General features: G+C 43.9%; 1 protein-coding gene across 6 annotated transcripts in view; it reads left to right on the forward strand.

Moving 5' to 3' along the window:
- Positions 1-14788, forward strand: part of MGLL (monoglyceride lipase) — a 114283-nt gene that overhangs the window by 65492 nt on the left and 34003 nt on the right. For 5 of the 6 annotated variants that reach the window (XM_054162737.1, XM_054162770.1, XM_054162752.1 and 2 more), the window contains exon 3: positions 4125-4231. The exons of the other annotated variant lie outside the window; for it this stretch is intronic. In XM_054162737.1, the coding sequence (XP_054018712.1) occupies positions 4125-4231 (107 nt within the window). The remainder of the gene's footprint in view (positions 1-4124; positions 4232-14788) is intronic. 6 annotated transcript variants of the gene reach the window in all.

Below are 14788 nucleotides of genomic sequence, written 5' to 3' on the forward strand. Positions count from 1 at the left end.
TGGAAAGAGTTTTTGCATGTGCCTTGTACCAGCTGCATGTGTGGCATCTCTGTGTGTCACCTGCTACGTATCATCTACTTAGCAAGCTGCAGCTGTTACACAAGGAGGGACCAATACCAGTCATGGATGACCAGCACAGTGGGGATGTGGGAATGGGGAAATGGTCACTGATATATGCCATTGCCTCCTCATGGGAGATAAGTAAACACAGCCAGTTGTTGATTTGAACAATGAAGACAAATAATGTCCTGCCCTCTTGGTGTAATAAGGACCTGCATCTGTTTGCCAGCTGCACAGTATTGGAGGCAGAAACCAGTGGTGGGGAGAGAGTAGGAGGTGGTGAAGGCTATGGGAAGGGCAGAGATCTGTGAAGACTCTCTGTTGCTTTTGCAAACAGCAGTCAATAAACTGGTTTCCTTTAATAACCATAATTGTTGTTGCACTAGTTAGGTGAGAGCAAGTGCGTGGATGTTTACTCATGTTCAGCTCACACCTTGGCCTCATGTGGGGACACACCTGCTGAGTGTGGGGAAATCATGCTGGTGTGTGATAAGGTGCTTTCTTGAGCAAATGCCAAAGAAATGCTCTTTCAAGATGCTCAGCAATTACAGTTCCTCCAGCCAAAGCGAGCTGTACCACACAAAGATAGATCAAGTTTCCCTGCCTGCCATTAGAGACCAGAGTTAGCATGGATTCAGGTGCAGGTTGGTATCCACCAGAAAACTTTGCAGCTTGTGCATGATGTCTTCTACCTGAGATGTGCAAGTTTCCCAAGGATTTCACCAATCAATTGCAAGAGCTGGAGGTGAAGGAATTTCTCCCCAGGGTGGATTTGATACGTGGCTGATACTCAAACCTTGTTCAAACAGTGTTTCCATTGAGGTCATGCACAGGGGCACTGCAGTCCTACCCTGAAAGCCTGCAGGGTTTCTGTATTAATTTTAAACAACTTTGTTGAAAGTAGTCTCTGATACTCTGGTATTCTAGCCATTGTGGTAGGAAAGAGCAGGCTGCAATTCCAGAGCAGGGGTGTCTGCACAAAATGTGTGCACAGAGTGAAGAAGCGCTGTCAGTCAATCTAATCGCTCTTATTTTCATGCCAGCTTGCTAGTGAAAATATGTTGAACCACCTATTTGTTATACTGCCTTCAGGTATTGTTTGCCAACCCTCCACTTGTTTTGCAATGGAAAATGAGAGATTAGGTGAAAGAGTCGAATCCTGCAATCCTTGTGCAGATGAAACTCATACTGATTTCAGTTTTTCACGCTGTTGTGTTTAATGTGTAGCCCCTGAGTTCAGACCCTAAGGCTGGAGCTTAAGAGCTGTGTATATATGACCTAGTTTTTTAGGCAGTGTAAAGCCATTCACACTTTACTAAACAACAAAATGAACTCTTTCTGTTTTGAAATAACAGCTGGAAATTTTACTCCATGGTTATGACTGCTGATAGGACAAAACTTTTTAAAGTATTTAAGTCTTCTTGACAGCTACTGACATTAGGGTGCTTAAGGCACAAGCAGCCTCAGAAATTTTTTGCAGTGTTTTGCAGTCAGATAATAACCCATGTCTCTTCCCTGTGGTGACTAAAAGCTCAGCTCTGTGATGCCTGGCAGTTGTGCTAGATGAGAGCAGAGGTTGCAGGAACACCTTGCCTCTCTGAAGCACCAAGGGTTTTTCTTTTCTCACTGTTTTCACAGAAGATTAGGGGTCTGAGCAGCTAGCAGGATGCTGTCAGGTAAAGTTGTGTTGCTTCATCAATGTGTATGAAAGCAAACTTAAGGCTTTGCTGTTAGGGGAATGAATAGCAGCACAAATTTCCTGGCAGAGATCTCTTTGCCGGCTTCCATTAGGATTCATTAGGATTCACTCGGTGCATTTCACTGCATACACGCAAACAATATTTCTCTGTGAAATTAAGGGCTGTATGCAGTCAGAGTACTTTCACTTTAATCTCTGTGCCCAGTCAGCAGAAAAAAAATACACATCCCCCAAAGAATAAGTGAGGGCTTAAGTAAGACACTGAGCAGGGAAGCTGTCAAGAGCCAGGTAATAGGAGGTATCCGGCAGACAGACTTAGCCTGTCTGGGTCTGTTGGATATCAAGGTGATGTCTACACAGGAATTTTCTCTCATATTTCCCTGGTTTCTGCATTGGTGTCCTGTGCATGCAGTACCACAGCTGGGCCACAGAGTCCAGAGCCTGTGGGTTAACAGCCTGGGTTTGATTCATCTCCCACCTCTCTCCTGCATTTCTCAATGCCTGGCAGGTCTGCATGCCCCAGACTTAGGAACTATGATGTCTCTTTAGGTTACCCAGGACCAGGATGACTAGGGCTGAGAGGCCAGACCATCGAAGTATAAGTGGAGGCAGAAGCAATTGGATTGTGCCTCCAAATTTTCAGGGGCATGTATGGAATAATAATTTGCCCTTCCAGCACTGGCCACAGTGTCTCCACTGGGCTGACTGCATCTGGGAGAGATGGGACACTTAAAGTCATGATGTGTCTGTTGCAGAAAGTTAGTGTTCTCTGCTGTGGAATAAGCAATGTCTCTATTTCATCAGTATTTGGAGCTATAATAATAGACCCTGCAGTCTGAAAATTAGGCAGTCTGGCAAGTGCATTGATAACTTGACAAATCTATTGACTGGGAAAGATGACAAAGGAAGAAATAACTGCTCCACACTGATTGTTTTGAAACCTTCTGTGATACTAAGGAACATTTGTAAGGCACAGCAAGTTAAATATAATACATGACCTAACCTTACCCTTCCTAATTAGTGTTAGACAGATACCAGAGCATCTTTGCATTGCTGCTTTGTGTTTGCAGTGTGCTCTGGAAAAGCCTTCTGGTTTCAAAGGATGCTTTTTCAGATTGTCTGGCATGAGCAAATACTCTGAAGTGGGTGCTAATCAGAGGGCTAGAGCAAGAGTTTCTACACCATCCAACATCTTCTTTAAGTTTAAATATAGTCAGCTCAAAACAGTTTATTACAGTGAATACACTTTCTAAAAAGGTTTTCCAAACCTCAATCAAAATAAAGTTGAAAAATTCCCTAGCTGGAAACCACTGCTGTCATTATTTTAGGTTGTCAGTTCCTTTAATATTTCACTGTCAATGTACTGAAAGTGTCTAACTTGTAGCCTTCAGGCTGTTTTGTGGTTATTGATGTTGCAATGACAGATGGTATTTTTAAATGAACAAGTTATGTTTATCTTGCTAAAGCTGTTTTTTAAACAGTCACCTGTCAAGTTCAGCAAAACTTCTGTAATTTCACTGCTACATCTGCTCTGGTTCTAGTCTTAACTCTATACAAACTTTGCCCAGTAAAAACACTGGGAAGGTTCCTTCAACTTCATTCACTTTCACTTGATGTCATTCCAGTAGAAGTAAAATATCATGGGTAAAACTGGAATCTTCAAAGATAAGTATTTGTATGTCTCTCACAAAGAAGTGTCTGTTAGGCTGGGGGTTTTTATATCCCTGTCTGTAGTGGTACACTGGCTGCATAAGAGGTGCTTTAGTCACCAAAGTGAACCAGCTGTTTGGGGGCAGAAACTGGAATGGTAAGATTACCAGAACTGGGTTCCAAAGATAAAATTCCCAGTTCCAACCAACGTTCTGGACTCTGCTGAAGACCTGTTCTTTAGCCCAAACTTCATCTTTCAGAGTGCTCTATAGCATCACACAATGTTGTAAGGTATAGGTTAAGGACAATATTTGTATTTGGAACACCAATCCCGAACGAAGTCAATGGTAACACACTGTAGGAGCAGTGTAGGCACCCCAAACCCAGAACAGTTATCCAGCTCAAGGTTAATGCTGATGCCCATCTGCATCTACAGCTTGCAAGCAGACTGTGGTGGCAGACAAATGGAAAAAGGCAGTATCTGAGCATATGTCTTCCATAATATCTGTCCTAATACCACCTGGGAAGACCAGGTCAATAGTAGGTCAAGGTGTCAACCGTTTCCATTCTGTTGAAACCTACCTCAGCCATTATGTACTTGCCTTGTATTTGCTGATGGTGTTGTTAAATTGCATGTAATGGTTTTGCTTGCAGCTCAGAAGCCTTTGTGGGTTGATTGCCAAGCTAATGATTTATACCTTAATGCTCCATTTAGGGCCCTCGTGTTTATCGCTCATGGTGCTGGGGAACACTGCGGCCGCTATGATGACTTGGCCCAGAGGCTGACAGAACTTAACTTGTTTGTTTTTGCCCATGACCATGGTGAGTAGCCTAAAACAGTACTTGATTTACAGCAGCTCAGGACTTTATTGAAGTAAATGCCATTAAAGCTACTGAGCAGTGAGAAGAGAGTCAGTAAAACATCTATACCTCAGCTTAAATGAGAAAGGGATCATCTGTTGCTTTGGAGAGATCTGCATATTGAATCTGTAAAGAGCTGTTTACCTTGAGTTTTCCTCAGCCTTGACATTACTGCTAGTGCTGTTTTAACCTCTCTGTAAGGGATTATTTCTCTTTCATCTAACTCCTGGAACTAGGAGGCATATCTGCTAGATTCATGGTCAGTATTCTAAATGATCCCAGAAAGGAAGCTGAAATGACTGTGTAGCTTTCATATGCTGATACAACTAGGTAGCTATACCCTTGCCCTGGGACATAGAGAGGCATGGAGACATCACAGACCTTTCTTTGGACACATGTTCACTGTCCAGCAAGGACACCAGAGCTGGCTGTACACACCTCACCTTTGATGAGGAAGCATCTCAAGTGCATGTAATGCTATGATAATACAGTGACACCAACCAGTAGGCCTGGGTAATGGTATGCCATGCAGGTTTACTGTCCTAGCCTCTCTGTCTTGAAGATCTCTGCTCTGTGCTCCAGTGTGTGCCTGGATATCACCAGATCTCCTGCAGTACATGAACAGGGGCACCCTAATAACATGTTTGAACCACCTGCCCCGGTTCTTTGGTAGCCTCCTCTCACACCTGACTCTTGCAATTTCATGACTTCCCTGTGCTTGAAAGTCTTTGCTTTATTTTTATCATTGCAGATTGAAGTATCCCTGCAGTAGTCACTCTAGTATAATGAATCAATGAGATTAATGATGGTAGGGGGCAATAGGCAAGGCCAAATTCTGAGTTAGCAGGGATGAATCTCAGTTAGTCTGAATCTGAGCTCTTTCTGGCAAATAGAATCACAGAATCACCAAGGTTGGAAGAGATCTCAAAGATCATCAAGTCCAACCTGTCACCACAGACTTCCATGACTAAACCATGGCACCAAGTGCCACATCCAGTCCCCTCTTGAACATGTCCAGGGGTGGTGACTCCACCACCTCCCTGGGCAGCCCATTCCAATGGCTAATGAGTTTCTCAGTGAAGAACTTTCTCCTCACCTTGAGCCTAAACTTCCCCTGGCACAGCTTGAGACTGTGTCCTCTTGTTCTGGTGCTGGTTGCCTGGGAGAAGAGATCAACCCCCTCCTGGCTACAACCACCCTTCTGCAACACATTGGAAAGTATACTGTAATTTATTTAGCTGAAGTGGAGACTCAAACCTACCCCCAGACAGGACTGTTTAATTTGAGCTTGAAGATCCTAACTTCACTGGAAGCATTGAGTAATTTAGTCTGCAAAAGGAAAGGCAAAGTCTTACTGAATCCAGGCAAGCAAGGCTTCCCATTGCACTTCCTGTCATGAGTCCCTTTCAATCACATCTCTGTACTTGATGTACAAAACCAAACCCTGTATTTTCCCTGGGAGAAAAAAAAAAAAAAGTAGAGAGAATACCTAGTCCTCAAGACAGATTGCAAGGAAAAGAAATGAAACTCATGTGTTGTTTCTGGACAGCTGACTGCTTGCCATACTCAGGACTTGCTTTACAAAGTGCAGAAGTATCATTGCTGGCCACATGACTCTCTTTTTTGCCTTTGCAGACGTGATATTCTAGGTGTTGGTTCATTCATTTGGGCACACATCCTAGTTGGATGCAGACTGCAGTAATCCCAGTAGGAAATGTCTCCATTCCTTTTTGCTTCAGTGTGGCATAAAGGTCATGATGGAACAGGCTACATGCTGTCCACTCTGCAGCTGCTGGTAGTAGATCACAGACAGTACCTATAGAAAAAGTTACTGAACTCTGGGACACAGCAGCAATTGGTTCAGAGCCACTGTGTGCTTACAAGAGACTGTAGTTGCTCTCTGAAGGCTTAGCATTGCACCTTAGTTCCTCAGTCCCTTAAAACTTGATAAAGGTGTTACAGAGTAGTTAAAATTGAAAGCAACCAACCTGGAAGAAACAACAAAACGTTGTATTTATTGCATGGATTTGAAAACAATATTGCCTCTTTTGTTCATGGAGAAGGGCCTTTGGAGGGAAGGTTCCTGTCAGGCATGTTGTGTGTGTGTAATGAGACAGTTATCTGCTCTCCTGTTCTGTGAATATCTTTTCTATTAGAGAAGCATGAAGATTTTTATGGTTGGTTTTTTTTTTGCTATAGACTGATGTTACTGGATTAATTAGTTGACTTCAGTTAGTACAAATATGAGTTCTCAGGCCAGTTAACATCTTCATTCTTCCTGTCAAGCCTGAAGTTTTCTTTGTAAATTTAGTTTGGTTTCCTTCATCAGCAATGGGCAGAGGGTAGAGAGGAACCCAAAAGCAGAACACAATTGGATTATACAAAGAGCTACTTTAAGTGAGCCTAGATTCACCATAAATTAGAAAGACAATTAACAAATGTTAAGCTCTGTACAATAATCTTTGCACCTAAGGAGACTGATGGAATACATCACAGCCTGAGCAAGAGTTAAAGGACATAAACACCTCCATTGCCAAATTGGTCACGGCAGACTGGGAAGTTTATAGCTTTCCTCCACTGTTTTGTAGATTCCAAATCACTTCAGCAGCGTGTTCCCCCTTTGCATCCAGTCCTTTGTGTATCTTTGGATGATACTAATTATTCAGTTGTGTTAGCAAAATAATTGCTTCCTGCTCCCCATTTCTTGCTGTGGCTCTTAGTCTTATGGGCTTGGCATAGATTTCCAGACTTGGACATTTGTTCTGGCTCTGGTATTGTCATGGATAAAAATTCCCAATACAGGTGATTATCCGTGAGATTATTAATGCAGTTCCACAGTGTGGCTAGCATGATTTCCCAAATGAGTTGGGAAGTTACCAGGGCTGTAGTATGCGTGACTTGACTGGTTTATACTGTGTCTATCTTTCAGTCAAAAGAAGGAAGAATCATTTCCATATATATTGTGAAGTCTGTAGCAGCTCACATCCTGGCTCTAAATCTTGCCGAGGGCTGCTCTGCACCACAGTTTCCTGTTACGCAAAGCTTCAGCACTTCACAGAGTAACAGCATTCACCCAAAATTTCTATCTTTGTATTGCCCTGTAAAAGGTATGGCTGGCTTAGTTCCCTTAGTATGTCAGGATTTGCACAATTACTCTTTGGTGTATTTCATAGTGAGCCCAGGACTGTAGGACTTCATAGAAACTTTCCATGGTGGTGGTGAAAATTGAATTGTAGCAGACCTCTTAACCCTGCCTTACATCTAATATTATTAAATGGCTTTGGTTTAGGTCAATTCCATGAAAGAGGAAGATGGTATTTCTTTGCAGTGCAGCATTTTGTTCTGTGGTCTCTTACACAATGTTTCTCATAAGCAGGTGACCATTTCCCATGATTTCTGGATTTACTTGGTTTGCAGCTTCATGAAGGCAGAGCTAAGGCTGTTGGGATGACCTTGCTATCCATTTCTTCAAGCTTTAGGTATATTGAAACGACATCTCAATTTGTTTTCTGTGTTACTAGTATTTTATTACAGCAACATTCTGATGACAGAAGAAATGAGACAAACATACTAGGTTATTGGCAATCATTTTAGGAAAGCCCTCTTTGAAGGAATGCCCGTGGGAGATTCATCAAACTGGTGTGATGCTGTAATTCTTCAGTCAGTCACAGGCAGATTGCAGCCCTTTAGTTATGCAGTATTTTAGGGATCCATAAAGCTGAGAGCCAAGGGAAATGAGAATAAAGGAGAATGTGGCTTTGTTTTCTCATACCAAGCATTTTCAGTTGGTAAAGCACATGATGTTCCAGCTATCTTCATCTCTTTTCCTATAACATCTCATTTGCTGAGTTCTCTGTGGTTGCATTACGTGGCCTGAGCCCAGAACAGCCACAATTTCACCTTCAAAAGAACATGTCAACTAATAGCAGTTACAAAAGCATTTCCAAGATGCAAGAACCACAAAAATGTCATTACTTGTCTCCTTACACTTTTAACAGCATAGGCACCGGCCCTCTTTTACACTTGCACTGCCTGGTGCTTCTTAGTGGTAATGTGGCTGTCTTTCATGAAGATGAAGGAGGTGAAGTACTTAGCCCTAACCTGGCAGCAGTTCCTAGCCTTTAGATTTGCTTGAGAACAGCCCCTCCAATGTCCCTCTCTCTCCAGGTGCAGCAACCCCTCTACCTGTCCTGGTGTATGGAAACCTCTGACTCTGACCTTTTTTTGAAGCTGTTGAATTTCCCACTCTCAAGTTATGTGTAACATCAGATCAAAGCAGAGGGAAAGGTTGCAGCTCTAACAGCTTATTCATATTCCTTAGATGTTTCTGGCTGAAGTTCAGCTTTCTTTTTCAGCCCTGCTGCTACATTGTGTATGGTGAGCATTTCTGATGTGTTAGCAGGTCCCTCTCAGACACCTACCACTGGTTGTGCTCACCATTAAATTTCTCACTTTCTCTATCTAACAAAGCACTTAATTCCACAAAGCAGAAAATAGCTGGAGCAGAGATTTTTGAAATGTATAAATATTAGCTGGTTTTGGTTTGGTTTGTTTTTTTTCTCCTAATGATTGCCATGTTGTTCTTGCAACTGTTAAAAGACCATTTTGTGGATGAGAACAGAAGGCTTTTATTTATTCATGGCACTGGGAAGGACTGGTCTACACAGAAAGGTTAAAAAGGACTAAACATGGTCAAACTGGGAGGGGGGAAATGACTAAGAAGGATGTCAGCATTAATAAGCACAACAATTAGGATAGCACTGTGAGTAAGAAGTCACAGCTCATGAGCACCAGCATGAGGGAATGTTCCTGGAGAGCAGTGCTCCCTGATGATGTGATCAGGCAGGCTTCAGGGTGATCTCCAGAGATGGAGTCAGGAAAGCCTTGGCAGGCAATACTCTGAGCTGCTTTGCTGGCAGAGAAGCACAGCTGGTTCTTGGTGACTGGTAGCAAGGCTGGGGCTGGGCCCATGTACCCACAGTAGTCTGTTCTCTTTCTGCTCCTCTGACTGAGTCTACCTCACTATAGCAGGCAATGTTTATTCTGCTTTTCTGCATGGACATAAGAAGGAATGGCATTGTGTGCAGTTCCTTTGACAGGGGGCTTACAGTGGGTTGTGGGTATTTTTACTGATGTTTTGTTTTGTTCTTCCAGAGAAGGGCTCCTGGCCATAATACCTGAACATCACCAGGAAATAAAATCTTCTGTATGCACTACTGGAAGTAGCCATGGGTATAGACACAGCATTTGCAGGAATGCAAAATTACTGTTCTCCCCATGAATCCTGTTCTCATTCATGCCCCCACCCCCAGCAGGCAGAACCTCACACAGTACTGGGATTTGCTTACATGCTCAGTTGTACTACCTGGCCCATCCCAGTAGCCGTGCTCTGAGCCCCTGGACTGCTACTGATGCATTTATCCTCAGATACATGCTCTGCTTGGCTAGGAAAGAGAATATTGCACCAGCTGTGGCTCTCTGTTAGTGCATCCACTTTGGGCCTTTTTCAGAAGCGATGAAAGTTGTTCTCCCAGGAGGAGTGTATTTCCTCTGCGTAAACCCCCACTCCTTAAGAGTCAGGAAAACTCTTTCTTTTAGTATCTTTACTAACAGTTTCAGTCTGAAGACTCCTAGCCCATTTGTGTTTGTCAGGTGAGGACTGCTGCAGGACTATTTGCCACTGATAATTTGTTAGAAGTAAAGAGAGAAATTCTTCAGAGCTTCAAATTAAACTTTGGAAGTACATTCCTCATGGGGAAATTAGCCCTTTTGTTCTTCAAATTATCTCAACTTGTCAGTCTTTCAGTCTTTTATGACAATTTATTTGGAGTGTAGAGAGAGCTGCTAAGGGGTGATTAATCTGTCCCACCATGACACAAGTGTATGGACATAAATCTTGGTGTGTATAGCTCTGAAAACTGCTAGATTGAAAGCTCATGGCAGAGTAAAAACGATGGGGAAATAAGGGATCACTTAAATGATTCTTTGACCCTTGATCCATGTTAAGTATCATATGGACCCATGAGCCCTGTCTGGAATTCATCTGTTTTTCTCTTTTGACCCAGGGGAAGATTGAGTCGTAAACATGGCTGTGATGTCAAAAGCAGGCTGTGATGTCTGCTGCACAGCATGTGGGCAGAGGTAGAAACTTAAGGGATTTACCAGACAGTCATGCTGGTCCATCCCGCCTCTCAAGTTCTCTCTTGTAAGCATCTGCTATGTGTTCCTCATAGCAAGGGGATCACAGGGAAGGTGGCTCTTTGGCTTGGCTGGCACCCCACTGCCAGTGCCATTTCATCCCTGCTTTGACTCCATATTTGGTACAATCCCAAGCCAGCCTAGCTCTCCCTAGCTTTTCCTTCTCCAGATGTTGAAGGAAGGTAGCAGTCAGACTTATCTTCCTTCTAGGGCAGTGGTGAGGAATGCTTAGCATGTGCAGGGCATGCAGGAGGTGAAACCACAGTGCGTAACTGCAGGGTGAGAATTCGGAATCTGCAGTGCACCGTGTAATTCCTTAAGCAGAGAGAAAACTCTAAGAACCTGATCAAGGTCCTCCTATAAAACAAATAGATAACGAGTAAACTTACTTCTGCCACCCCTTCTGAACACTGTTTTGGTTGTGGGGATTCTCATGTCAAGTGAGGCTACAGCATGCACTTCTCCCAGCACAGACATGAATTGTGAACTTGAAGAGCAAAAAGCAAGGTGAACTCAAGACAAACTGGGAGACCAACCTGCCCAGCACAGCAAACTCCAGTGAAACCAGTCACTTCTCACCTCTGGCTCTTCTGGACTGATGAATGGTCTTGTAGCACTGAATCTCAGAGTAGCAGTGACAGCCTGGTAAGGAAAATAGGTCATTCAGTTTGAGCCTTTTTGAAATTATAGGCAAAATGATTCATATGGCTAAGATGCAACTTTCTCCAGGTACTGGACAAATGTTTGGGCACACTATTTCAACTGCATAGTGTATTTTATCTTGCTTTCTTCAGATTGCTGCATGGAGTTGGGCTCAGTTGGTAATCATGAGACAGTACCTCAAAAAAGAGTCACAGCTTGTGTAGGAAAAAGTGGTCTGGATGCATCTCATGCGACAGAGGGATGCTGAGAGTGCCTATAATCATATCAGACATTGTCAGCCCCTTGAGATGGGTTTTATTAAATGGAGATGTGCACACTATTACTGTTATTTTTGAGGAGCTCATTACCCACTTCTGCAGCCCAGTCTTACTCCAGCAAAGTCCTCTTAGTGAGTCTGTCCCTTTAGCTCTCGCCCTTCATGCACACTGGGATCATACAGTCCCTAATCTTTGTGCGCACCCCATGGCATCTTTCAGGGCTGTAAGCATTGTGGCCATCTGAGGAGAGCAACTACAAAACAGCAAGAAAACACTAGCCAAATCATGAAAGAAAAAAACCTACAGAGTCTCATACTCTAGTGGAAGCCACAAGCTGGGACTTGGAAATGCAAGTGCAGCTTTTATGTTGTCTTGTGAAAGCAGATGAAACAACGCCGTCGAGCCAGGAAGCAGCTAGACCACAGCAAACTAAAAATAGAGACAGTGAGACTGCCTGCAGCTGATATATCCGGCAGTGCACATATACACTGCAGAGGAGTGCTCTGCTTAAAGCAGGAGATGCTCAGAGGTGTTTCCACTCCATTCCACTCGGGAGATGAGACTGACTTTGTTTCATGGACTTCCCAAGAGTAATATTGGAACCATGCTGGTGTACAAGTGAGGAAACCACGGACCTGCTCATATCTTTTACACAAGGAGGGTTGGAAATTGTGAGGATTGGAGACACCTTTAGCACAGACATGTCAAAGCAAGAGCACCTGAAGTCAGACACACAGCATCATCTAATGTGTGCTATATAAACAAGCCGAACCAAACGTGGGCAGGTCAAAGCCATCGATTTCTTTAACTGCCCAATTTATTTTTTTCAAAGTCAGATTTCATTGTGGTGTAATCAGAGATATAAGACAGGCAGATATGTTCAGTGCTATAACCCAGAGCCGGATGCAGACATTGTTTGGATGGGGGAGGAGGCAGTGCAGATGCTCCTTCGTCATGGCTCCTATATGTGGACATCATCAGACGATAATGTTGGCCTGCAGTAAAGACTGCGAAAGAACGGTTAAGGTTTTCTCAGTTCCCTCAATTGCTCTGATCCTTCCAACCACTCAACTGTTTCCTCAGTGCTGCAGATCCACCCTATGACAACAGATTATTGAATAAACAGCAATGTATCACTCAGTTGAACAGAATCTTTGGCTCAGGTCCTGGCTGAGCTGAGTTGAACTCTTGAATGAAGCAAAGTTAGGACACCCTTTACTCCAGCCTTTCCCAATCCACCTTCTGTCATGAGCTGTCCTCTTCCCTTGCTCTATCAGATGATAAGAATAGAATAGAATAGAATAGAATAGAATAGAATAGAATAGAATAGAATAGAATAGAATAGAATAGAATAGAATAGACCAGGTTGGAAGAGACCTTCGAGATCATCATGTCCAACCTATCATCCAACACCACCTAATCAACTAAACCATGCAACCAAGCATCCTGTCAAGCCTTGCCCTGAACACCCCCAGCAACAGCGACCCCACCACCTCCTCAGGCAGCCCATTCCAGTGGGCAATCACTCTCTCTGTGTAAAACTTCCTCCTAACCTCCAGCCTAAACCTCCCCTGATGCATCCTGAGACTGTGCCCTCTTGTTCTGGTACTGGTTGCCTGGGAGAAGAGACCAACCTCCTCCTCACTACAACCCCCCTTCAGGTAGTTGTAGAGAGCAATAAGGTCACCCCTGAGTCTCCTCCTCTCCAGGCTAAGCAACCCCAGCTCCCTCAATCTTTCCTCAGAAGGTGCCACAAAGCAAGATCCCCCAGCTTTGCTGCGAGCCCACTTTATGAGGGAATCCCTTGTGGGACACACTGGGATCTAAGGAGCTGGTTTTTTACTCTGAAAGAAATGGGCCGTGCAATCTGCCCTACTTCTCCTAATTATTCACTGCTTACTAATGAGCAGAGGGAGAAATGTCAGTGGGTCATTCCACGAGATAGTACATCTTCTCAGCAGCTGCTTCTTGAACAAAGCCTCACTGTTGGCCTTCACACAAGGAGGCGTGAGGCTGAAACAACGGACCCCAGTGAGAGGGGACACAGTGCTAGAAGGAACAGAGTGCTCCTTTTCGAGCACAATGACTTTTAGCATGGAGCTGTCAGCACTGGCCGCTTTCCAGATGTGCTCCTCAACCTGTCAGTGTTAACTGTTAGCAAACAGGCTGCATGGCAGAAGAAAGACTTGTCATTCATTCAGGAAACTTAAAAGGCTTCCTTCTTCCCGTGAGGGTTGAGTCTTTCTGGCTTCCCTTCCATGATTCTGCCTTTCAGATCATCCTCCATGATAAAGAGGAGTGAGCCTCTAAACTTGTGTGGAGTCCCACTTGGGTGGGACTAAGTGGTAGGGATTCTGACCGAGTGGTCCTGATGATCAGGAATAAGACATCTTTTATTTGTACAAAGAATTTGCTTTGGTGAATAAGAGAAACTGAAGAGGAAATAGCCTTGACTGGGCTAAGTACATTTTGTTTTTACAGCCTGTTGGTTTGTTTCTGTTGTCTCAGATACCAGTGCAATTGCCACCTGTACTCAGTTTTTACATATACAAATTAGCCCCACATCAAAGGTCAAATTCTGCTTTCACAGCTGCTCAGGTAAATCCAAGGTGCCTCTGTCACCATGTCAGAAGACAGGTTGAGGCATGTAACTTCTAACTACATTTCCTGTTAGAGAAGGAGGGATGACAGCCTTGTGTAATGTTGTCAACAGCTTACTTGTTCTCCCATAAGCAGCTTTGCTAGCTGTAGGCGCACGTCTGCATGCAGGGTGGTTGAGGGTGGAAGGAGATGGATCAGATGGTTGTTAAAGATGAGAGAACAGATCTTCTCATGTTGCTGCCTATGTCTGTTACCTGGGACTACTGGACAGACATCAAACTTGCTTCAAACTTTGTTCCAGGGGCCATTGCCTTTACTGACTACCATGGCAGGACAAGAGTTCATGTCAACAAGGATTTTCACCTCAGGAAGCATCAAAGGAATCTGTGTTCTTCAGGGAAAAAAATGCTAAGTAGATGTTGTGTACACTGTCAGTGGACCTTTCTCATTAATGCTATTAATGGTGTGGGTGATGGGTTGGAGGGCACGTTCAGCTGGTTTTCGGGAGTCCCAAATTATGGAAAATGAGCAAATGCTGGAAGGCTGCTCTTCATAGGGACCCTGACAGGCTGAAGGAATGGACTGGCAGGCACCTCCTGAAGTTGCCACAAAGGTACTTGTGAAGCTCTGCATCTGCGGTGGAGTAACCGCATTCAGCATTAAAGGCTGGGCACTGAATGAATAGAAAGGAACTTCATGGAAAGGAACCCAGGGATCTTTGCAGACCAGTTGGACATGGGTCAACAGTGTGACCTTGTGGTGAAGAAGGTCACCACATACTGAGCTGTATTGGAAAGAT

This window comes from Dryobates pubescens, chromosome 1, assembly GCF_014839835.1.
Source record: "Dryobates pubescens isolate bDryPub1 chromosome 1, bDryPub1.pri, whole genome shotgun sequence".
Classification (NCBI taxonomy): domain Eukaryota; kingdom Metazoa; phylum Chordata; class Aves; order Piciformes; family Picidae; genus Dryobates; species Dryobates pubescens.